This window comes from Neophocaena asiaeorientalis, unplaced genomic scaffold (assembly GCF_003031525.2).
Source record: "Neophocaena asiaeorientalis asiaeorientalis breed wild unplaced genomic scaffold, Neophocaena_asiaeorientalis_V1.1 scaffold15, whole genome shotgun sequence".
In the NCBI taxonomy this organism is placed as follows: domain Eukaryota; kingdom Metazoa; phylum Chordata; class Mammalia; order Artiodactyla; family Phocoenidae; genus Neophocaena; species Neophocaena asiaeorientalis.
Window position 1 is genome coordinate 6,829,852 of NW_020185328.1, and position 27,055 is coordinate 6,856,906.

The 27,055-nt window shown below is 35.5% G+C and overlaps 1 protein-coding gene across 1 annotated transcript in view; it reads right to left on the reverse strand.

Annotated features, from left to right (window-relative positions):
• Positions 1-27,055, reverse strand: part of LRRIQ3 (leucine rich repeats and IQ motif containing 3) — a 175,180-nt gene that overhangs the window by 36,118 nt on the left and 112,007 nt on the right. Inside the window, exon 5 of the mRNA XM_024734651.1 lies at positions 21,624-21,732. Coding sequence (XP_024590419.1) covers positions 21,624-21,732 — 109 coding nt within the window. The remainder of the gene's footprint in view (positions 1-21,623; positions 21,733-27,055) is intronic.

Sequence of the window (27,055 nt, forward strand, 5' to 3'; positions counted from 1 at the left end):
CATAACAAATATAATAATGAAAAAGTTACAAATACTGCAAGAATTACCAAAATGTGAAACAGAGACACAAAGAGAGAAAATGTGGTTGGAAAAACACTGCCAATAGACTTGCTTGATGCACATTGCCATAAGCCTTCAATTTGTAAAAAATGCATATCTACAAAGTGCAATAAAGCAAAGTGCAATAAAATGAAGTATGTCTGTATTGAAAGAAAATAATCTTAAACATAGACTTTAAAATTTATGGTACTTCCCTGGTGGGCCAGTGGTAAAGAATCTGCCTTATAATGCAGGGTACATGCGTTCGATCCCTGGTCCGGGAACTAAGATCCCACATGCCGTGGGGCAACTAAGCCCGTGTGCCGTAACTACTGAGTTTGTGTGCCTCAACTAGAGAGCCTGCATGCTGCAAACTACAAAGCCCACATGCTCTGGAACCCGTGCGCCAAAACTACAGAGCCCATGTGCCCTGGAGCCTGCACGCCACAACTAGAGAGAAAAAAACCCACATGACAAAACTAGAGAGAAGCCCACACACCACAACTAGAAAGAAGCCCGCATGCCACAACTAAAAAGAAGCCTGCAAGCTGCAATGAAAGATCCTACATGCCTCAGTGAAGATCCCATGTGCCACAACTAAGACCTGACGCAGCCAAAAATTAATTAATTAATTTAAATTTAGCCAACTTATTGTTCAAATGTGAGGGTAAAAAATTATTGTCTACCATAAAAGGTAAAAGGTTTTCTACTATAGCCTCATATATTAAACAATTTTGAAGAAAAGTGAGATGAAACAAGATGAAAAATCAGCCTAGGAGTTGCAAATGGTATGGAAAGTAAGGTCAAGCCAACTACTTGATAAGATTTATCGTTTCTTAAAAAAAGTTTTTTTTTTAAATAAAATCAAATAGAAAATAAGGAGTATATATATGATGACACAACTAAAACCTAAACAATAATAGGACTTGATCCTGGACAAAAAATAGAATATTAGTCAGATAACTGGCAAAACATGAATATGGTTCACAGTTAAGATAGTATTGTATGAATGTTAATTAAATTTCTGGTTTTGATAAATGTGCTATGATTATATAAGGTGTAATATATGGGGGACAGGTGAAGGATATTTAGGAATAATTTGCAATTTTTGTAACTTCTGTAATTTGAAATGATTTCAAAATAAAAAGTCAAAGGGAAGAAAAAAATGTAGATATCAAATATGAAGAAAAATAAGGAAAAAAGCAGAAACAGAAAGGGCAGAACTGGAAAAAAAATGTAGAAGCTAGAAATAGGCCCAACTATCTCAATAAATATAGTAAAAATAAATGGAGTACAGAAACTGGACCAACAATTTCCTATTTTCATAACATATATATATAACAAAAATTCAAAAGTGAAAAGATGAAAAAATATATTAGGAATATTTTATCCAAAATACACCTGAGCAGCTATACTAATATCAGACAATAGAGGGTCTGAGGAAAAAGCATTATCAGGAATAAATGAGATAAATATATAATAATAAAAGATTCAATTTACCAAAAATATGTAGCAATTATAATCATGTGGGTACTTCATAAAATAACTTCAAAATTTGATAGAATTAAGGAGAAGCAAACAAATTCACATTTTTAGTGGAAGATTTCAACATATCTCTTTCAATTCTTGGTTAAGTAGACAAAAGAAAAATCAGCAAAGAAATAGAATATTTGGATAACAATGAAAAATGTGATCCAAAGGACTTAAGAATTTGTCATAACTAGTTTTTTACAAACACCAAAAAATAGGTAGAAGCAGGGATTGAAAAGGATTCGTCTTATGAAAATCATGAAAGTTAGAAGAGGCTGCTTCCTATGGGACTGCAGCAGCACTCTTCCCACTCAATACTCTCAGAATTGCTCATCTTTCAATTTAGAGTAAATTAATAAGTAGCCCAGAAAGGTTTGCATCTCAAACACAATGGTTTTACTTAATAGTAACTAAATAGTAAAAGGAGGAGACTGCCAAAGTTCCTAATCTTCCAAATTAAGGTTTGTTGAACCCATATTTGAGTATGGTCAGAGAAAGAAATTATACCAATCATTCTGAAAGGAAATCTTTATACTGAAGGAAGGAGAAACACTGCTAAGAAGAAAAGGCATTTCTCATCCTGTATGACCTTAACTATATATTTGAATATGTCATTATTTAAAAATTGGTAAAGTGGATTAAAATGTTCCTAAATAGAAAAATGTAATAATTGCAAAGTAACAGAAAATACTACTTGGTTAAAGAAAATAAAAGTAATTTTTAATAGTGACTTGATAAAAACTCATGCTAAAAAAATAATAATAAACTGTTGAAGCAACATCAGTACAATTTCTGGCTGCTTTAAAATTGACCAATTTGTTAAAGCAAGTATAAGTTAATTGTGATTTAAATAAAATAAATATGGAGGGAATGTTATTTTTACTTTAATTCTTCTAATTATAATGGTTTTAGATAAGTAAGATACTCTTTAACTCTCATGGCTTTTTTTAAACATCAGAAACATTAAAATAAATGGGAAATAATTAATAGAATTTTATATAAAATGGGTGGGTCCACAATATTTGGAATGATAGAGGGAGTGACAGATTTTATTAGGTTTCATAGATTCAGATAGCTTAATCTAATACAACCATATTTCCATACATATGATTTAATTATTACATAGTGATACATTTACAGTCCTCAGGAGACATCATGGTGAAACAGAAAGGGCACTAGATTTTGAATCAGGAAACAGAGCCTGGGAATAGTACAGCTCTGAATCTTTTGGATTATGTGACCTTGGATAAATTATCTTAGCTCTTTAGACTCACTTTCCTCATCTGTAAAAGAGAAGTAATAACATTAAATTAAATGTTACAATGTGACATTATCTAGCACTGGGATGGTTAACACATTTTAATGTTCATGATCCATTGATTGTGGCTGCACAAAGCATTCACTTGAGAGGGAAGTCAATCAGGATTCAGCATGATTTAAAAGTGATGTTTTCCAAGGGTTAAAACATCCCTTGTCTGTAACAGAATATGTGCTCCAAAACTCCCTATTCCCTCCTTTTCACCTTCCTACCTTTCCTTACTTTTCCTTACTTTCATATATTTAATATAAAATGTGAATACAAGTTGGCTTAATTTAAAATATCAATATAGATTTCAGATAAAAAAGAAAGAGTTAAATTGTTTAAACATATTAAGTTTTTTTGTTTCCTCCCTATACCCCAGTACCATAATCAAAAAGAAAAGAACATGTAAAGACAATGAGACAGAAAGAAATAAAATAGCAGTGACACCAAAAAAAACATTTGGAAGCTGGAAAGTAGATGAATGAAAGGTAACAGACAACAGATATTATAAAGTTTAAGTTTAATGCAAGGAAACAAAGAAGAAGAAAGCTGATTCACAATACAGAACACTAAAAAGGCAGGGAATTTGAAACATGGTTTAAATAATTGTGTGAAAAGCATAATTAGGTCAACAGATCGTTAGGCAACCATATATAACCAAGTGACTCCTCCACCCTTTTGTCCTGATGGGAAACTAAAATTCATCCTCCAGAAAAGTTAAACCAGAGAGAGTCTGCATTCAGGGACATCAAGGACAGCTAAGGATTCAGGGGTATCTGACTGAAAACTGGGAAATGAAACTCCTCATGCCAAGTTTTGCTGAGAACAGTGACAGTTACTCAAATATCACAGGCAAGATATTGGAACAGTCAACTTTTAAAGAAACCACATATTACAGGTCCTTGAATAAAGAATATTTATTCCCCAATTAATTATCCTACATTAAAGCTCACAAATCAATAAAACCCAACCACATGTATGAACAGAGTATCTAAGTGGCATTTTAGAACCTTATCTTTTTTTCTTATTCACTTTTATTTTTAAAATTTTTATTGGAGTATAGTTGATTTATAGTGTTGTGTTAGTACAGCAAAGTGAATCAGTTATACATATACACATATCCACTTGTTTTTTTTTTAGATTCTTTTCCCCTATAGGCCATTACAGAGTACTGAGTAGCATTCCCTGTGCTATATAGCAGGTTATTATTAGTCATCTATTTTATATATAGTAGTGTGTATATGTCAGTCCCAATCTCCCAATTTATCCCTCCCCTCCTTATCCCCTGGTAGCCATAAGTTTATTTTCTACATCTGTGACTCTACTTCTGTTTAGTAAATAAGTTCATTTGTACTCTTTTATTTTTTTAAGATTCCACATATAAGCAATATCATTTGATATTTGTCTATCTGTGTCTGACTTACTTCACTCAGTATGACAATCTCTAGGCCCATCCATGTTGATGTAAATGGCATTGTTCTGTTCTTTGTTATGGCCAAGTAATATTCCATTGTATATATGTACCACATCTTCTTTATCCATTCCTCTGTTGATGGACATTTAGGTTGCTTCCATGTCCTGACTGTTGTAAATAGTACTGCAATGAACATTGGGATGCATGTATCTTTTTGAATTATGGTGTTCTCCAGGTATATGCCCAGGAGTGGGATTGCTGGGTCATTTTTAAATATGAGTGAACAAAGAAGGATTAGCAGAATTTTTTAGAAAATCTCTAAGGATAAAGTAACTTGGAAGAATAGCAGAACATAGCATGCAGAAGAACCACCCACAAACACACAAACAAATCTATATGATATTCATATCCTCAGAGATATAGAGAAGATATTGCATCTATGAACTAAGAACAGTGTGTGTGTATTTTAGAAATTGTATTACATAATAAAAAAAAATAGAGTTAGAAGAAAACAATGAGTAAATATCCCACGGAAGTGGATAAATATAAATAGAGATGAGGAAATAAGTGATAAAAAGTAGAAAAATAAGTGATAAAAAGTAGAAATCACTACAGAATGACTAAAATAACTTTATAGTTGGAAATGAGTCAAAGATTTACAGCGACTAAGCAAATACCCAATCAGGAAGAAGCCACATTCAAAACATTAAGATATTTCATAGCATTTTTACTTGCAGTTTCCCACCCCCACCCCAGTGTGGTGAAGCACAGTCAGGAGGAATCAGCCCATTTATAGTTTCTCTTCCTTAGGATAGGATGAAATGAACAGAGTAGAACTTGTTTGGTATGTTCTAGCCTGTTTCTGGGCTGAAGGAGGACTGGTGTGTGTCTCACCTGACCCAAGGCTCAGAAGAGAAATGGGAATACAGTTTAGACTCCAGACTAGAAACCAAAGAAATAGTAGTGAGCACCATAAAAACAGCAGGGAACTGCTGATCCACAGACCTCAGGGGGAAAACAATGTGGACTGAGAAATACAATAGAAAAATCTAAGGCCCCAAAATAAAGCTGGCAAGAAACCTTTGGGAAATTAAGACATTTCACCAGGGGACATAAAACAACAATAAACAAATGGGACCTAATGAAACTTAAAAGCTTTTGCACAGGAAAGGAAACCATAAACAAAACAAAAAGACAACCTAAAGAATCAGAGAAAATATTTGCAAAGGATGCAACTGACAAGGGATTACTCTCCAAAATATACAAACAGCTCATACAGCTCAATATCAAAAGAAACAAACAACCCAATCAAAAATGGGCAGAAGATCTAAAAAAAACATTTCTCCAAAGAAGACATACATATGGCTAAACGACACATGAAAAGATGTTCAACATTGCTAATTATTAGAGAAATGAAAATCAAAACTACCATGAGGTATCACCTCACACTGGTCAGAATGGCCAACATCAAAAAGTCTATAAATAATAAATGCTGAAGAAGGTATGGAGAAAAAGGAATCCTCCTACAGTGCTGGTCTGAATGTAAATTGGTACAGCCACTGTGGAAAACAGTATGGAGGCTCCTTAAAAAACTAAACATAGAGCTACAATATGATCCAGCAATCACACTCCTAGGCATATATCTGCAGAAAGACATAATTTGAAAAGATACATGCATCCCAGTGTTCATAGAAGTACAATTTACAATAGGCAAGACATGGAAGCAACCTAAGTGTCCATCAATAAATGAATGGATAAAGAAGATGTGATATATGTGTGTATGTGTCTGTGTATGTGTGTGTGTGTGTATGTGTGTAATGGAATATTACTCAGCCAAACAAAAGAATGAAATAATGCCATTTGTAGAAACAGGGATGGACCTAGAGATTATCATAAGTAAAGCAAGCCAGATGGAGAAAGACAAATATCATATGATATTACTTATATGTGGAATCTAAAACAGTGATACAAATGAACTCATTTACAAAACAGAAATAGACTCACAGACATAGAAAACAAACTTATTGTTACCAAAGGGGAAAGGGTGGGAGAGGAGGGATAAATTAGGAGTTTGCAGTTAAAATATACACACTACTATATATAAAATAGATAACAAGAACCTAGTGTATAGTACAGGGAACTATACTCAATATATTATAATAACCCATAATAGAAGTAAATGTAAAAATATATATATGTACGTATAACTAAATCACTTTGTTGTATACCTGAAATTAACACAACATTATAAATCAACCATATTTCAATAATTTTTTTTAAAGTACCTGGGAAAAACTGAAAGAAATGAAAAGCCACACATACACTGACCCAGAGAGACTGCCTGCCCAGAAAAGACCCAAGAAGACCTTAAGCATTCACCCTGAGCTGAACTCAAGGCTCAGGAGTTCACTAAATAATAAGAATCTTCCATGCAAGTCTGCAAAGACTGGAAAAGGTGGCTATTTTACAATGTCTAATTTTCAACAATCAATCACAAGGCATACAAAAGAAATAGGGAAACAAGGCCCATTCAAAGGACAAAAAATAAATCCCCTGAAACTATCCCTGAAGAAACACATATATCAGCCTTACTAGACAAAGATTTTAAAACAACTGTTTTAAAATTTGCTCAAAGAGACAACAGAAAAATATAGACAAAAAACTAAAGGAAATAAGGAAAAAAAAATGAATAAAATAAGAATATCAACAAAGACAAAGAAATAATAAAAAAGAATCAAGCAGAATTCAGGGTGGCAGAAAAATAAAATAACCAAATTGAAAAAGTTCACTGGAGGGGTTCAAAAGTAGACATTAACAAAAAGCAAGCAGAATCAGCAAAAGTTAAAGACAGCCCATTTGAAATAATTGAGTCTGAGAAACAAAATGAAGAGAGAATGAAGATAAGTGAACAGAGACTAAGAAACTTATGAGATACCATCAAATGCACTGATATATGCATCATGGTAGACCCAAAAGGAGAAGAGAGAAAGGAGCAGAGAGGTTATTTGAACAAATAATGGCTGAACATCCCAAATTTGAGGAAATACATAAATTTGCAAATCAAAGAAGCTCTGTGAACTCCAAGGAAGATAAACAAAATCAGACCCATATTGAAAGACATTATAAATAAACTGTCAAAAGCCAAAAGCAAGGAGAGCACCTTGAAAGCCAAAAGAGAAAAGTGACTCATCATATACAAAGCATTTGCAATATGACAATAAGCAGATATATCAGCAGAAACTTTATAATCCAGAAGGCAGTGGGATGATATATTTAAAGTGCTGAATAATTTTTTTAAAACTGTCAACTGAAAATTCTGTATTTAGTAAAACTATCTTTGATAGTCAATTTTATGTGTCAGTTTAGGCGATGGTACCCAGATATTTGGTCACACATTATTCTAGATGCTTCTGTGAAGGTATATTTTAGATAAGATTAACACTTAACCAGTAGACCATGAGTAAGGATATTATATAATAAAATAAAGACAAAAAAGACATTATATAATAAAATAAGGACATTATATAATAAAAGGGTTGATTCACTAAGAAGATATAATAATTATAAACACACATGCGCCAAACATCAGATTTACAAAATATATGATGCAAACATTTACAGAATTGAAAGCAGAAATAAACAACTCTGCATTAAATAATAGGAGACTTCAGTGCCTCACTTTCAATATAGGATAGAACAACAAAGAGATCAATAAGTAAACAAAGGAGTTGAAAAAAACTATAGACCAATGGGACCTAAGAGACATATGCAAAACACTCTATCAACAACATCAGAATATACATTTTTCTCAAGTGCACATGGAGCATGATACAGGATATGCAATATGTTAGGTTGTAAGACAAATTTTAATAAATTTTAAAATTAAAATCATACCAAGTATACTTTCCAATCATAAGGAAATGAAAGAAATCAACAGCACAAGGAAAACTGGACAATTCACAAATATGTGAAAGTTAAATGGCACACTCTTAAACAGCCAATAAATCAAAGAAGAAATCACAATGGAAATTATAAAATATCTTGAGACAAACAAAAATGAATATACAGTATTTTAAAACTTATGGGATGCAGCAAAATCAGTGCTAAGAAGCAAGTGTATGGCTGTAAATGATTACATTATAAAAGAAGAAAGGTCTTAAATAAACAATCTAACTTTATACTTTATGGAACTAGAAGAAAAAACTAAACTTAAAGCTAGCAGAAGAAAGGAAATAATGAATATTAGAATAGAAATAACCAAAATAGAATTATAAAAACAACAGAGAATGTCACTGAAAACAAGATTTGGTTCTGCAAAAAGATAAACAATATTGACAAATCTTTATCTAGAAAGACTAAAGAAAAAAAGAGATAAGGATCAAATAACTAAAATCAGAAATCAAAGGGGACATTATTAACATTTTAGAAAAATTTAAAATATTATAAAAGAGTACTATAAACAACGGTATTCAAATAAATTGGATAACTTAGATGAAACGGTCAAATTCCTAGAAACATGCACCTACCAGTATTAAATCATGAAGAAACAGAATCAGTAATCAAAAACTTCCCAACATTTTCCCAAAAAATGTCAAAGACCAGATGGCTCTACTAGTGAAGAAGAATAAACAGCAATCCTTCTCAAATTCATCCAAAAAAATTGAAGAGCAAGGATTACCTCCTAACTCCTATGAGGTCACATTAGCCTGATACCTAAGCCTGACAGATAAACTATAAGAAATGAAAACGAATATCCCTTATGAATACTGATGTGAAAATCCTCAACAAAATACTAGAAAATTCAATTAAACAGCACATTAAAAATATTATACACCGAGACTCTGGGAGGGCGCACGCCAAGGAGTACTTGCCAGAACTTCTGCTGCCAGTGTTCTTGTTCCCATGGTGAGCCACAGCCACACTCCGCCTCTGCAGGAGGCCCTCCAACACTAGCAGTTTAAACCATGATGATGGAGGAGGCTTCCGGGAATATGGCGGAAGCGTAAGATGCAGAGATCACCTTCCTCCCCACAGATACACCAGAAATATATCTACACGTGGGACAACTCTTACAGAACACCTACTGAACACTGGCAGAAGATCTCAGACCTCCCAAAAGGCAAGAAACCCCCCACGTACCTGGGTAGGGCAAAAGAAAAAAGAAAAAACAGAGACAAAAGGATAGGGACGGGACCTGCACCAGTGGGAGGGAGCTGTGAAGGAGAAAAGGTTTCCACACACTAGGAAGCCCCTTCGTGGGCGGAGACTGCAGGTGGCAGAGGGGGAAAGCTTCGGAGCCGCGGAAGAGAGCGCAGCCACTAGGGTGCAGGGGGCAAAGCGGAGAGATTCTCGCACAGAGGATCAGGGCTGACCGGCACTCACCAGCCCGAGAGGCTTGTCTGCTCACCCGCCAGGGCGGGCGGAGCTGAAGTTCGGCTTTGGTTGGAGCACCGAGAGAGGACTGGGGTTGGCAGCGTGAACAGAGCCTGCAGGGCATTAGTGCACCACAGCTAGCCAGGAGGGAGTCTGGGGAAAAGTCTGGACCTGCCAAAGAGGCAAGAGACTTTTTCTTCTCTCTTTGTTTCCTGGTGCGCAAGGAGAGGGAATAAAGAGCGCTGCTTAAAGGAGCTCCAGAGACGGGCGTAAGCCTCCGCTAAAAGCGAGGACCCGAGAGACGGGCATGAGATGCAAAGGCTGCTGCTGCCGCCACCAAGAAGCCTGTGTGCGAGCACAGGTTACCATCCACAACCCCCTTCCGGGGAACCTGTCCAGCCTGCCACTGCCAGGGTCTCAGGATCCAGGGACAGCTTCCCCAATAGAACACATGGCGCGCCTCAGGCTGGTGCAATGTCACATTGGCCTCTGCCGCTGCAGGCTTGCCCCACACTCCGTGCCCCTCCCTCTCCCCTGGTCTGAGTGAGCCAGAGCCCCTGAATCAGCGGCTCCCTTAACCCCGTCCTATCTGATCGAAGAACAGAAGCCCTCCGGGGACCTACATGTAGAGGCGGGGCCAAATCCAAAACTGAGCCCCTGGGAGCTGTGAGAACAAAGAAGAGAAAGGGAAATCTCTCCCAGCAGCCTCAGAAGTAGTGGATTAAAGCTCCACAATCAATTTGATGTCTCTGGAATACATGAATAGACAACGAATCATCCCATATTGAGGAGGTAGATTTTGAGAGCAAGATTTATGCTGTATAGCTTTCCTTCCACCATTTGTCCTAGGGTTCAATCCGTCCTTTTTTTTTTTCTTTTTCTAAAAATTTTTTTCTTAACAATTAATGTTTTATATTAATAACTTTATTTTATCTTTATTTTACTTTACTTTATCTTATTTTTCTTTCTCTTTTTCCTTCCTTCCCTCCTTCCTTCCTTCCTCCCTCCCTCCCTGCCTCCTTTCTTTCTTTCTTTCTCTCATTTGTTACTTCTTTCTTTCTTTCTTTTTTTCTTTCTTTCTACTTATACTAATTCTTTCTCTCTACTTTTTCTCCCTTTTATTCTGAGCTGTGTGGATGAAAGGCTCTTGGTGCTGCAGCCATAAGTCAGTGCTGTGCTCTGAGGTGGGAGAGCCAACTTCAGGACACTGGTCCACAAGAGAGCTTCCAGCTCCACATAATATCAAATGGTGAAAATCTCCCAGAAATCTCCATCTCAACACCAGCACCCAGCTTCACTCAACGACCAGCAAGCCACAGTTCTGGACATCCTATGCCAAAAAACTAGCAAGACAGGAACACAACCCAACCCATTAGCAGAGAGGCTGCCTAAATTCATAATAAGTCCACAGACACCCCAAAACACACCACCAGACGTGGACCTGCCCACCATAAAGACAAGATCCAGCCTCATCCACCAGAACACAGGCACTAGTCCCCTCCACCAGGAAGCCTACACAACCCACTAAACCAACCTTAGCCACTGGGGACAGACACCAACAACAATGGGAACTACGAGCCTGCAGCCTGCAAAAAGGAGACACGAAACACAGTAAGATAAGCAAAATGAGAAGACAGAACACACAGAAGATGAAGGAGCAAGATTAAAACACACCAGACCTAACAAATGAAGAGGAAATAGGCAGTCTACCTGAAAAAGGCTTCAGAATAATGATAGTAAAGATGATCCAAAATCTTGGAAATAGAATGGACAAAATGCAAGAAACATTTAACAAGGACCTAGAAGAACTAAAGTTGAAACAAACAATGATGAATTACAGGAAAAGATATGTAAAAAATAGAAACACATGGAGGCTAAACAATACACTACTTAATAACGAAGTGATCACTGAGGAAATCAAAGAGATAACAAAAAAATACCTAGAAACAAATGACAATCGAGACACGACAACCCAAAGTCTATGGGATGCAGCAAAAGCATATCTAAGAGGGAAGCTTATAGCAATACCATCTTACCTTAAGAAACAGGAAACATCTCGAATAAACAACCTAACTTTGCACCTAAAGCAATTACAGAAAGAAGAACAAAAAAAAAACCCAAAGTTAGCAGAAGGAAAGAAATCAGATCAGAAATAAATGAAAAAGAAATGAAGGAAACAATAGCAAAGATCAATAAAACTAAAAGCTGGTTCTTTGAGAAGATAAAATGGAAAAACCATTAGCAAGACTCATCAAGACAAAAATGGAGAAGACTCAAATCAATAGAATTAGAAATGAAAAAGGAGAAATAACAATGGACACTGCAGAAATACAAAAGACCATGAGAGATTACTACAAGCAACTCTATGCCAATAAAACGGACAACCCGCAAGAAATGGACAAATTCTTAGAAATGCACAACCTGCCAAGACTGAATCAGGAAGAAATAGAAAACATGAACATGCCAATCACAAGCACTGAAATTGAAACTGTGATTAAAAATCTTCCAACAAACAAAAGCCCAGGACCAGAACCAGCCATCCCACTACTGGGCATATACCCTGAGAAAACCATAATTCAAAAAGAGTCATGTACCAAAATGTTCATTGCAGCTCTATTTACAATAGCCCAGAGATGGAAACAGCCTAAGTGTCTGTCATTGTATGAATGGATAAAGAAGATATGGCACATATATAGAATGGAATATTACTCAGCCATAAAAAGAAACAAAATTGAGCTATTTGTAATGAGTTGGATAGACCTAAAGTCTGTCATACAGAGTGAAGCAAGTCAGAAAGAGAAAGACAAATACCATATATATATATATGGAATTTAAGGAAAAAAATGTCTTGAAGCTCTAGGGGTAAGACAGGAATAAAGACACAGACCTACTAGAGAATAGACTTGAGGATATGGGCAGGGGGAAGGATAAGCTATGACAAAGCGAGAGAGAGGCATGCACATATATACACTACCAAACGTAAGGTAGACAGCTAGTGGGAAGCAGCTGCATAACACAGGGAGATCAGCTCGGTGCTTTCTAACCACCTGGAGGGGTGGGATAGGGAGGTGTGAGGGAGGGAGATGCAACAGGTAAGAGATATGGGAACATATGTATATGTATAACTGATTCACTTTGTTATAAAGCCAAAACTAACACACCATTGTAAAGCAATTATACGCCAATAAAGATGTAGAAAAATATATATATTATACACCAAGAACAAGTGGGATTTATTCCTGGAATGAAAAAATGGCACAATATATGAAAATCAATGTAATATACATTAACAGAATGAAGGGAAAAAATCACACAATTATCTTAATCAATTCAGGAAAAAACTGACAAAATTCAACACCCTTTGATGATAAAAACACCCAACAGGGAACAGGAGGAAACTACCTCAACATAATAATGGTATATAAGAAAAAAGCACAGCTAACATCATATTCAATGTAAAACACTGTAAATTTTTCCTCTGAGATCAGAAATAAGAAAAGGATGCACACTTTTATCATTGTATTTAATATAGTACTTCAAGTCCTATCCAGAGCATTTAGGCAAGGAAATGAATTAAAACACATGCAAATCAGAAAGGAAGAAATAAAATTTTCTCTCTTCATAGAGTGCATATCCTATATGCAGAAAACCCTAAGGATTTTACACACACACACACCCCATACTCACAAAATTCTGTCAGAATTAATAGACAAATTTAGCAAAATTACAGCATACAAAGCTAACATGCAAATATCATTTGTGTTTCTACACATTAACAATGAGGAATACCAAAAGGAAATAAAGAAAACAATTCCATTTATCATAGTATCAAGAAGACTAAAATATATAGAACAAACGTAACCAAGGAGGTGAACAGCCTGTACACTGAAACCTTAATGTGTTGCTGAAAGTAATTAAATATGACACAAATAAATGGAAAGACATCCTGTGTTTATGAACTTGAAGACTTAATATTATTAAGCTTCTATTCAAAGTAATCTATGAATTCAGTGCAATCCCTATCAAAATCCAATTGTTCTCACACATACACCCCCATTTTAAAACTTACTACAAAGCTTTGGTAATCAAAACAGTGTGGCCCTGATATAAAGACACACATACAGATCAATGTAAACAGAATAAGAGCCCAGATGTAAACTGCACACAGGGTCAAATATCTTTCAACATGGGTATCAGAACTATTCAATGGGGAAAGGACAATCTTTTCACCTCCATTCCATATGCAAAAAAGTGGGTTCCTTACTTAACACCATATACAAAAATTAACCCCAAATGGATCAACAGTCTAAATATAAGAACTAAAACTATAAAACACTTAGAGGGAAACACAGGGCAAAACGCTTCATGACATTGGATTGTGCAATGACTTCTTGGTTATAACACCAAAAGCACATACGACACACAAAAAACAAATAGCCTGTACTTCATCAAAATTTAAAACTTGTGCATCAAAAGTAAAAAGGCAAACAACAGCATGGGAGAAAATATTTGTAAGTCATATATCCGATAGAGGATTGATATCCAGAATACATAAAAAATCATACAACTCAGCAACAAATATCAAACAATCCAATTAGGAAATGAGCAAAGAATATGAATAGACATTTTTCCAAAGAAGATATACATACAGTAGATAAGCACAATAAAAGATACCCAGGGAGAGACCTTCAAGATGGTGGAGGAGTAAGACGTGGAGATCACCTCCCTACCCACAAATACATCAGAAATACATCTACATGTGGAAAAATGCCTACACAACACCTACTGAACACAGGCAGAAGACTTCAGACCTCCCCAAAGGCAAGAAACTCCCCATGTACCTGGGTAGGGCAAAAGAAAAAAGAAAAATCAGACACAGAATAGGGATGGTATCTGCACCTCTGGGAGGGAGCTGTGAAGGAGGAAAAGTTTCCACACACTAGGAAGCCCCTCCACTGTTAGAGACGGGGGGTTGTGGGGGAAGCTTCAGAGCCACGGAGGAGAGCACAGCAACAGGGGCTCAGAGGGCAAAGCAGAGAGATCCCCACAAAGAGGATCAGGACTGACCATCACTCACCAGCCTGAGAGGCTTGTCTGCTCACCCACTGGGGTGGGTGGGGCTGAGAGCTGAAGCTCAGGCTTCAGAGGTCAGATCCCAGGGAGAGGACTGGGGTTGGCTGTGTGAGCACAGCCTGAAGGGGGCTAGTGCACCACAGCTAGCCGGGAGGGAGTCCAAGAAAATACCTGGAACTGACTAAGGCAAGAGACCATTGTTTCGGGGTGCGCGAGGAGAGGGGATTCAGACCACAACCTAAACAAGCTCCAGAGACAGCCGCAAGCCACAGTTATCAGTGTGGACACCAGAGACAGGGGCATGAAATGCTAAGGCTGCTTTTGCAGCCACCAAGGAGCCTGTGTGCAACCACAAGTCACTAACCACACCTCCCCTCCAAGGAGCCTGTGCAGCCAGCCACTGCCAGGGTCCTGTGATCCAGGGACAGCCTCCCCAGGAGAATACACAGCATGCCTCAGGCTGTTGCAATGTCAAGCCGGCCTCTACAGCCACAGGCTCACCCTGCATTCTGTACCCCTCCCTCCCCCTGGTCTGAGTGAGCCAGAGCCACCTAATCAGCTGCTACTTTAACCCTGTTCTGTCTGGGTGGGGAACACATGCCCTCAGGCAACCTACATGAAGAGGCAGCACCAAATTCAAAGCTGAACCAAAGGAGCTGTGCGAATAAAGAAGAGAAAGGGAAATCTCTCCTAGCAGCCTCAGGAGCATCGGACTGAATCTCCACAATAAACTTGATGTACCCTGCATCTGTGGAATACCTGACTAGACAACAAATCATCGCAAAATTGAGGTGGCAGATTTTGGGAGCAACTGTAGACTTCGGGTTTGCTTTCTGCATATAATTTGTTTCTGGTTTTATGTTTATCTTAGTTTAGTATTTAGAGTTTATTATCACTGGTAGATTTGTTTACTGATTTGGTTGCTCTTTTCCTTTTTTTAAAAAAATATATATTTTTTTCCTTTTTCTCTTTTTTTGAGTGTGCATATGTATACTTCTTTGTGAGATTTTTGTCTGTATAGCTTTGCTTTTACTATTTGTCTTACAGTAAATATATTTTTTTCCTTTTTCTCTTTTTTTGAGTGTGCATACGTATACTTCTTTGTGAGATTTTTGTCTGTATAGCTTTGCTTTTACTATTTGTCTTACAGTTCTGTCTGTCCTTTTTAGTTCTTTTTTTTTTTTACTACAGTTTTTAGCACTTGTTAACTATTAGTGGATTTGTTTTCTGGTTTTGTTGCTCTCTTTTTTCTTTCTTTCTTCTTATTTTTTTTTTTTTACTTTTAATAATATTTTTCTTATTTTAATAACTTTATTTTATTTCTTTCTTTCATTCTTTCTTTTTTTTTTCTCCCTTTTCTTCTGAGCCTTGCAGCTGACAGGGTCTTGGTGCTCTGGCCAGGTGTCAGGTGTGAGCCTCTGAGGTGGGAGAGCCGAGTTCAGGACATTGGTCTGCCAGAGACCTCATGGCTCCACGTAATAACAAATGGCAAATGCTCTCCCAGAGATCTCCATCTCAACACTAGACCCAGCTCCACTCAAAGACCAGGAAGCTACAGTGCTGGACAGCCCATGCCAAACAACTAGCAAGACAGGAACACAACTCCACCCATTAGCAGAGAGGATGCCTAAAATCAAAATAAGGTCACAGACACCCCAAAACATACCACCAGACATGGTCCTGCCCACCAGAAAGACAAGATCCAGCCTCATCCACCAAGACACAGACACCAGTTCCTTCCACCAGGAAGCCTACACAACCCACTGAACCGACCTTAGTGACTGGGGGCAGACACCAAAAACAACGGGAATTATGAACCTGCATCCTGCAAAAAGGAGACCCCAAACACAGTAAATTAAGGAAAATGAGAAGACAGAGAAATACATAGCAGAGGAAGGAGCAAAGTAAAAACCCACCAGACCAAACAAATGAAGCAGAAATAGGCAGTCTACCTGAAAAAGAATTCAGAGTAATGATACTAAACATGATCCAAAATGTTGGAAATAGGATGGAGAAAATATAAGAAACGTTTAACATGGACCTAGAAGAACTAAAGAGCAAACAAACAAGGATGAACAACAAAATAAATGAAATTAAAAATTCTCTAGAAGGAATCAGTAGCAGAATAAGTGAGGCAGAAGAACGGATAAGTGACCTGGACCATAAAATAGTGGAAATAACTGCCGCAGAGCAGAATAAAGAGAAAAGAATGAGAAGAATTGAGGACAGTCTCAGAGACCTCAGGGACAACATTAAACACACCAACATTCAAATTATAGGAGTTCCAGAAGAAGAAGAGAAAAAGAAAGGGACTAAGAAACTATCTGAAGAGATTATAGTTGAAAACTTTCTGAATATGGGAAAGGAAATAGTTAATCAAGTCCAGGAAGTGCAGAGAGTACCATAGAGGACAAATCCAAGACAGTATGGTACTGGCACAAAAACAGAAATATAGATCAATGGAACAGGATAGAAAGCTGATAGATAAACCCAAGCACATATGGGCACTTTATATTTGATAAAGAGGCAAGAATATACAATGGAGAAAAGACAGCCTCTTCAATTAGTTGTGCTGGGAAAACTGGACAGTTGCATGTAAAAGAACGCAATTAGAACATTCCCTAACACCATACACAAAAATAAACTAAAATGGATTAAAGACCTAAATGTATGGCCAGACAGTATAAGACTCTTAGAGGAAACATAGGCAGAACACTCTATGACATAAATCACAGCAAGGTCCTGTTTGACCCACCTCCTAGAGAAAGGGAAGTAAAAAACAAAAATGAACAAATGGGACCTAGTGAAACTTAAAAGCTTTTGCACAGCAAAGGAAACCATAAGCAAGACGAAAAGACAACCCTCAGAATGTGAGAAAATGTTTGCAAACGAAGCAACTGACAAGGTTTTTTCTCCAAAATATACAAGCAGCTCATGCAGGTGAATATCAAAAAAAAACAAACAACCCAATTCAAAAATGGGCAGAAGACCTAAAGAGACATTCTGTAAAGAAAATATACCAATTGCCAACAAACACATGAAAGGATGCTCAACATCACTAATCATTAGAGAAATGCAAATCAAAACTATAATGAGGTATCACCTCACACCAGTCAGAATGTCCATCATCAAAAAATCCACAAACGATAAATGCTGGAGAGGGTGTGGAAAAAAGGGAACCCTTTTGCACTGTTGGTGGGAATGTAAATTGATACAGCCATTATGGAGAACAGTATCGAGCTTCCTTAGAAAACTAAAAATATAACTACCATATGACCCAGTAATCCCACTAGTGGGCATATACCCTGAGAAAACCATAATTCAAAGAGAGTCATGTACCACAATGTTCACTGCAGCTCTATTTACAATAGCCAGAACATGGAAGCAACCTAAGTATCCATCGACAGATGAATGGATAAAGATGTGGCACATATATACAATGGAATATTACTCAGCCATAAAAAGAAACGAAATTGAGTTATTTGTAGTGAGGTGGATGGACCTAGATTCTGTCATACAGAGTGAAGTAAGTCAGAAAGAGAAAAACAAATACCGTATGCTAACACATATATATGGAATCTAAAAAAAAAAAAAAAAAATGGTCTTGAAGAACCTAAGGGCAAGACGGGAATAAAGATGCAGACCTACTAGAGAATGGACTTGAGGACATGGGGAGGGGGAAGGGTAAGATGGGACAAAGTGAGAGAGTGGCATGGACATATATACACTACCAAATGTAAAATAGATAGCTAGTAGGAAGCAGCCACATAGCACAGGGAGATCAGCTCAGTGCTTTGTGTCCCCCTAGAGGGGTGGGATAGGGAGGGTGAGACGGAGATGCAAGAGGGGGGAGATATGGGGATATATGTATATGTATAGCTGATTCACTTTGTTATAAAGCAGAAACTAACACACCATTGTAAAACAATTATACTGTATTAAAGATGTTAAAAAAAGAAAAAAAGATGCTCAACATCACTAATGATTATGGAAAGGCAACTCAAAACCACCATGAAATATGACCTCACAGCCACTAGGATGGCTACCACTACTACAACAATAATAACAACAACAACAGCACAAAATAACCAGTGTTGGTCATTTTTTGGCGAAATTCGAATTCTTGTGCACTATTACTGAGAATGTAGAATGTTATAGCCACTGTGGAAAGAAGTATGATAGTTCCTCAAAAAAGTAAAATAAAATTATCATATGATCCAGAAGTTCCACCTCTGGGTATACACACAAAACAACTGAAAGCAGGGTCTCAAAGAGATATCTGTACACCCATGTCATAGCAGCATTATTCACAATAGCTGAAATGTAGAAGCAACCCAAGGGTCAATTGACAAATGAATGGATAAAAATGTGGTACTTATAATGGAATATTATTCAACCTTAAAAAGAAAAAAATTCTTAGATGTTACAACATGGATGAACTTTACGACCTTATGCTAACTAAAATAATCCAGGCACAAAAGGACAAATACTGTATAATTCTGCTTTTATGAGATACCCATAGTAATCATACCCATAGGAATTCTAGAAACAGAAAGTAGAATGGTGATTTCCAAGAGCTGGGAGGAGGGGAGAATTGGGAGTCAATGTTTAATGGGTATAGTGTTTCAGTTGAAGCATATGAAAAGGTTCTGCAAAAGGATGGTCATGATGGTTACACAAGAACATAAATATGCTTAATGTACAGTTAAGATGGTTAAAATGGTATGTTCTGTGTTATATATATTTACCATCAAAATAATACAAGAGAAACATACATAAACGAGGGATATAAAATTTCAGATTAAAAAGTCACAGTAAATTGAATTGAAAGAAAATCTACACAAGCAAACAAAAAAATATCTGAGCCAAATCACTGTGAAATTGAAGAACACCTAGTACAAAGATAAAATGCTGAAAGTTTCTAGTCAGAAGAGATAAACAATGAACAGAAGTTCACACACATCAGACTGAGAACTGAATGGCAATGGACTTCTCAAAGGAAACACTGGAAGCTAGAAGACAATAAAACAATTCTGAGAAAATTCTGAAGGTTCTACACAGTTAAATCATCAATTAAACATAAATGTAGCATAAAGACATGTTTAGATTTTCAAGGTTTTAAAAAATTTACCTCGTATATATAATTTCTCAGTAAACTAATAGAAGAAAGCACTGCATTAACTTAAGAAAATAAACCAAGAAAGAACAAGATATAGAATCCTGGAAACAGGAGTCACAACACAGCATAGAAATAAATGAATTCTCGGGATCACAATTGAAGTGATGTACCAAGATGACAGCTGTTAAGAACAAGTTTAGAAAGCAAGCAGTCCTGATCAGCAAATTAAGGGCTCAAGCAGAAGTATCTTGAAAATAGATATATGTGGGTGTGCTTGGTGATAAGTGGAGGTTTGACTCTTATGAGGTTTCCAAACAAGTTTTAAAAAAATAGTATAAGAAAGAAAACATAGCCTAATATATTGTGTGATTCAGCTGTGAGTAGTATTTACATAGCCATAATAATAAAAATAGTAAAAATTAATTAACCCCCAAATAGTGATAATATAATTCTATTGGGAGAAAAGAGGAGGGGACATGTTAAGAGTGTGTATTAGGGAGGATTTATAAGATAATTAAACCTCTATCTTTCACAGTAGAAATTGTATATAATATCTAAAATTGAAAAAGAAATTTTAGCAGAATAAGCATATTACTTGGAAATATAAAAGTAAATAACAGAAGAGTCATTAATAATTATTAAATGATTATTGTCTTGGGGTAGCAAGAAGAGTGAGTGGGGAGGTATGGAGCATGGGACTATTATTTTTCTTCATTTCATTTTGGTTTATAAACCTAGGAGTTCAATAACTGGATTAAAATAAAATTACCTTTAAATAAAAGATGCAGAGCTTTAGGAAGTATATAAAGTACATGAACCTCATAACGAAGTGAGGAAATAACAAAGCCTGACAAATGAGGATCTGGTGGAGTTCGACCAGTTCACATACACAGAAGAAAAAAAAATCAATAAGGATAAAGACACTACCATGAATTTTTAAAAAGGAAAAAAAATCAAATATTTCAGAATTAAAAGGATGGAGGGAGGGGAAAATGGAAAATTGCTGTTTAAAGATTATAAAATTCCAGTTTTACAAGATGGAAAAGTCCTAGAGATCTGCTGTACAACACTGTGCTTATAGCTAACAATACTGTATTGTGCACTTAAAAATCTGTTAAGAGCGTAGGCCTCATACTAAGTGTTCTTATCAAAATAATGTTTAAAAGGTTTAAGAGAAACCTTGAGAAAAGTTTTAAGACCTTCAAATTATTTTACAAAACTGTTTTTATGATTCTTCTGTGAAAGACAGAGGTAAAGAAAATGTCATCTGATCATAACACATTTTAACAGAAGAAATTCTGCAAAAACAAAATAAAAACGGGTACACATATGATGACCAAAATTTTATTAACAATAAAATGTATTTTTGTGTACAAAAAATAATTATCTTCAAAGCCTGAAGGACATTTAATATCATTTTAACTGAAATAATTTATATTAATTAATCTGATACTTGACAGATTTCCTGAAGGAGGTAACATCCTGGCACAGCCATATGGTAACAAAACTATCAATTCAATATGGTTCTTGCTAATACTTATTTCTCCTAATTCCCAACTTCTACTCAAAATCAGGTCCTTCATATCCATGAAACAACTTTCTGCATATATATATTTATAAACTATTGAAAGAGATATGAATATTTTATCTAGAAGTCTCAAAATGTATTTCATATTTATAGTTCAAAATTAACATGCCCAACATCTAACAAATTTAATTACTCTTCATCAAAATATGTTCATTAAATATAATTTTAAATTCATATAACTAACCTTTTTGAATGAGATGTCTTGGTTTTCCTGTTTTTAATTCATATAAAATAGAAGAAACATGTTTTCTCTGTTCACTAGAAAATTTTAAATCAACAGGAGAATGTATATTCTGTGGAAACAAAATAAAAACAATGACAACAATAATAATATCTCATATATGTTTCAGAGTTCTCAAAGAACCCTCACATGTATTATAACACATTATCATAATTGACTTTTATTTAAAAAACAGCAGAAAAAACCTGTGAGGTAGGCAGAGTTAAGAAAAGATGAAAAGAGTTCCATTATATATGATTCTGATAAATTATCTTTCTATTAAGAGTTAATGATATACTTTGGACAATATTCTAAGGGAAATTGAGGGGAAGGGGGACCTGTCAGGAGGGTGCCATGACAAAAGGAATCAGAGGGGAGGAGAAATAAGGAATAAACAAAGAGAAGCAAGATACTGTTGCCCAGGAAGGCTGATGGAAGATTCAGAGTAAGAAAGGAGGGACACAATTATTTTACAGAATACTAAAGGATAGTAAAATAGGTAGAAATAAATAGGGCCAGAATTATCACAGGCCTTAAAAGTACAAATGGATCAGATATGTGTGGAAGGGATAATAAGTAGAATATTGATAAGGAGCTTTGTGTAAAGCAGAGGCACTGTCAGATGTAAACTATACAATGTCTGTAAACTGGTTGATGATGTTTTAATAATTGATACTGTGTTATCTCTCTTTCTCTTCACAGACCATTCAGGATTGATACAGAGGAACCAGGTCAATAAAGAATCCAGGCTCTTTCAAAATGTATCATCTCTATCTTACTGCATCACCTACATGGCTTCCAGCCTCAAGATTTACTCACGAGTCAAGATAGCTACTAGAGCATCAAACACCATGTCTATATTTCAGTCAGCAAGATGGAGGAAAGGATAAAATGACAAAAGGGCACAGGCCATGTGTCTTAAGAAACTTTCCCAGAGGCCCTTCCAATAATTTCTGTTCATAACTCACTGACCTCCCACAACTAAAAAGGAGAGGGTAAGAAATGCAGGCTTTTAGCTAGGTACTTTACTTCCTGGAGTAAAATGGTGGGTCTGTTACCAAGAAAGAAGAGAAGGGCAGATATTTGTAGGCAACTAACAGTCTGCTACAGGAAATAAAAAAATCAGAATCTTGGGAAGGGACATATGTTTGTATTTGGAAAAACTTTCCCAGGATATTATGCTTTCCTTGATGAGAACCACTGGTCTAAATTCTGAAGATCCACAAATATATACCCTCAGATAGATCTCTTTTCTGAGGTGCTTGGTTCTGTATATTTGTTTATGGAATACTTGTATAGTGCTTACCATTTGCCATTATTTTAAGCTCTTTATAGATATTAATTTATGTAATACTCATAACCACCATGAGCTGCGTTCTTTTGCCCTGGAAAATCTCACAGACACAACATACTCAAGAGATTTGAAGTCATATCTCTCCTCTAAACCTATTAATACTTATTTCTAGTTGTAGTGAATAGCATTACCTTCATCCAAGGGGAGAAAAAGTCACATGAATTCTCTAACATGATAGCTGATAGAATTTTTAAACAGATAATTTTTTTCATATTTCCCCTGCCTTGACTGTCCACTTATCCAAACCTCCTTTACTCTACAATTTAGAAGAAACACTTGGATATGTGTCCTAGTCTCCTGTACTTACAATTTTATGCCCAAATTCCTACACCATATAACACAGATATATTTAATTAAATATCCTTGAGCTTATTTTGTCTTTTAAATTTTATATGTAAAGTCCTTTAACTGATTTTTTGAAAACATGGTCTCTATGCAGTGACTCATTGTGCAAGAATTTTTTTTAATGCTCATGATAGGTACTAGGTATTATCTCACCCTGGAATGAATCTGTTTTTATTCCTCTCTAAAAAATCCTTTACTATAACTCTTACACAACACTATTTTCAGTCTCTACATGACAAAAATATTACTTTTTGCTAGAAAGACAAATAAATAGCTACTTTTGAGTTAACCTATTCTCTCTATATTTAGAATTTTTTTAGGTTGTCGAGAATAAATATAATATAATAATACACTAGCAAAACATGACTATTTTAAATAATGCTGTTTCTATTTTCATTTGGGCTCAAATCTTACTATTAAAATATGACAAAAAATGTAGACCACTGTTTTGCAATCAAATCTGTAACAATCAGTTCTAAATGCTTTTTCAACCTCAGATTTGTCCATCAATCTTCTTCAGGCCATATCATTCTTATATCTTCTTACTTCTATGAATTTTGCTCTATTTTGGTAACTACTCTCTGTCTTTCCCTCCTGACAATGCAATTCATCATATGTTAAAAAATCACCTCAAATTCTACTTCAATCATAGAAATGAACCCTTTCTGTGCTCTAGATCTCACACTTATATTCTCCTCATGAGAAAATAATGAAAGTGGAATGAAAGGATATGTTCAACAATTCTGTTTCCACTAGTACTTATTTCTTTACACCCCCGAAAGAATAAAGAAAAATTTAAAAAGGTATATATCTGTCAAATCTGAGTATCCAGACTCTATCACAAATAAAGTTAATTTGCAGAATCATGAAATTTAAAAGCCTCCAAGTCAAATCAGTAGCTAGCTAGTTCCTTTTAGAAATATATTTTCTTTAGTTTGCCAACTTAGCCGTTTTTATATACTATCCACATATCATTGTTTGTCATCATTTAAAATAACTTTCCCTTCCTTGGCTTTTATAAAAGAAGAACCATGACAAATGGTGCATATGTGAGAGTGAAACAAATCTATAGAAAAATGATCAGTGTCTAAAGCGCTAAATGAACTGAGGCTTATACAAGCTGCCATCATAAAGAAAATGGGATGTTTGTTTTATGTACTGTAAGAAAAAAAAGAAAGGATATGCCCATTTATTGATTGATCTTCAAAATGACAGAGAAAACAAGTTATGACAACACTGGAGAAAATCTAATATCTTGTTTTCAATAACAGAAAGGATATTCTATTAACTAAAGTGCCTTAAATTTAACACTGGTCTTCAATAATTTAGGAAAATATTTAAAGGATTTTTGGTAGCATTTGGAAAAGAAATAATCACCAAGGAGCAATATATATTGAAAATAAATGAATTACATCAGATATAATTTTATTTTTAACAGGGTCAGAATTAATTCAGGTTCCAATATCCTTGATATGATAAACCTGCATTTCAGCAACATGTTTGATAAACACTTTCACTACTTATTGAAAGACAGTATGATTACATGGAGATCAAAGATGTTGAGCTATCACATGGAAAAGAGTAAGGATTAATAAAATGATGCTAACCTGAAGGGAGATCTCTAATGTCTTGATATGTGGACATGTTCTTAGCCCTGTGCTGACAATAGTTATATGAATGATGTGAATAAAAATATAAAGAAAATGCTTATCAAATTTTCAAAGGGGGTGGTAAAAGAACAAAATCAGTTAATTCTGGACAAATTTAAAAGATTATCAATAGACTGGAGCAATGGGTCAAATTGAATAGATGAATATTAATAGGAATAAATATTGCAGTTGGGCAAAATGAATTTAATCACTACAATAATATAATTTAAAAACATGACTGATAAAAAATATTTTAGTTAAGAGTAAATTAAAAGTCCATTGTGTGATGACTTTATGCTGTATAAGCATTCCATCTAGAATGAGGGAAATGGCAATCTTACCATTTTCATTTCTGAGCCATAGCTGAAGTACTGTTTCAGGTCAGTGCAACATATTTTCAGATGAATATAGATAACCTGGAACATGAAAAGAAAGGAGCCTACCTACTGAATTATTTTTAAAGTAAGCCCTATGTAAATAAGCCATGTATAAATCTAGTGTAGAGAAGAGATCCGGGCTTCTCACATCCTCCAACTGCCATCTTCCTCATTTTGTAAAATGTACCATTATCTTATTCAAACCATAAAAATGTAGGATTTCATCTCTATTTTATCCTTTTTCTGAAACACTTTATCTAAGTCATCAGCAAATCTTGGCAATTCTACCTCCTGAATCTATTTCAAATCTGTTCACTTCTCTCTGTTTTCACTTTACTTCTCTAGTGTAAGCTATAATCATCCCTTCCAAACAGAAATAGCTTCCTATTGGTCTCTGCCTTAACCCTAGCTGTTACAAGATATATTTATATTTGTCAAAAGGTAAATATGATCATGTTTCTCTTTAGCATTAAAATCCCATAATGGCTGTCCAAGGTGCTCAGTCCTTACTATGAGGTACAAAAACCCAGCAAAATATGGCCCTTGACTACACAATCAAACACATCTTGTGCTTCTCTTCACTATACTCCTGCCACACTGGATTTCATTCAGTCCCTTGAACCCAACTCAACTAAAACAAGTTACTTCACACCTCAGATCCTTGTGTAAGCTCTTCCCTCTGCCTAGAACACTCTCCTTCCTATACTTTGCATGGCTAGCTTCCCATCCTTTAGGTCTTAATTGTAAATATTATCTTCTCAGATAAAAACATTCTGTGACAATCCTATGAGAAGTGGGCATCCTCTTATTATTCCCTATTTCAGCACTTTATATGTTTAATTCATAACATTTATCACAAATTTATTTGTTTGTTTACTAGGGTTACATCTTGGTTTTTTTTCTTTTTCCTTAGAATTTAGTCCACAAGGGGCTAAGGACTTTGCTTATCTTGTTTACTCAAAGCCAGGAATGGCCCCTGGCACTCAGCAGATACTCAATAATTATTTGTTACATGTTGAATGAATAGCACTAAAGAGAAGTGCTAGAAGGAATGAGTGAAGGTTTAGGAACTTTGGCTAACATAAAATAATATAATATAAACTTCATTTGTTGGAAAGCATCTAACAACTAGACATAATTTTAAAATAAATTCCTAGCTTATATTTTTTAAAGAACTCTACCCCAAGTAACACTTTTCAATATTCTATTCTTTCATTCCTGATATTTTTCATACTCTATGGTTACTCCAAAGCATTTCACTGAGCAACCCTTTACAATTATCCTATCCCCTTCTTCTAAGCTCTTTATCATGTACATCAACACAGATTCTCTAAATTTTCTGAAGCATCTTTTACTTTATCATTTCTCAATACCCACAAAAATCATAAACATAACCATCTGATATGAATAATTATGTATTTATTCAGGCACATGTCTCTATCTACCTACATCACAATGACAACGAAAGAACTCTTCTTTGATGGTATTGAGTGGAGGAGCTAAGAAAAAATCATCTATAAGAGGTATGGAAATAGGGAGAGATAATCTGTATATGATTAAATATCATTCAATCATAATGAGAAAAAAATCCTCAGAGTACTACTGAAAATTGGAATAGATTAACTGAGGATCTATGGAGCTTCCTGTAATTAACAAACCAAACACCTACAT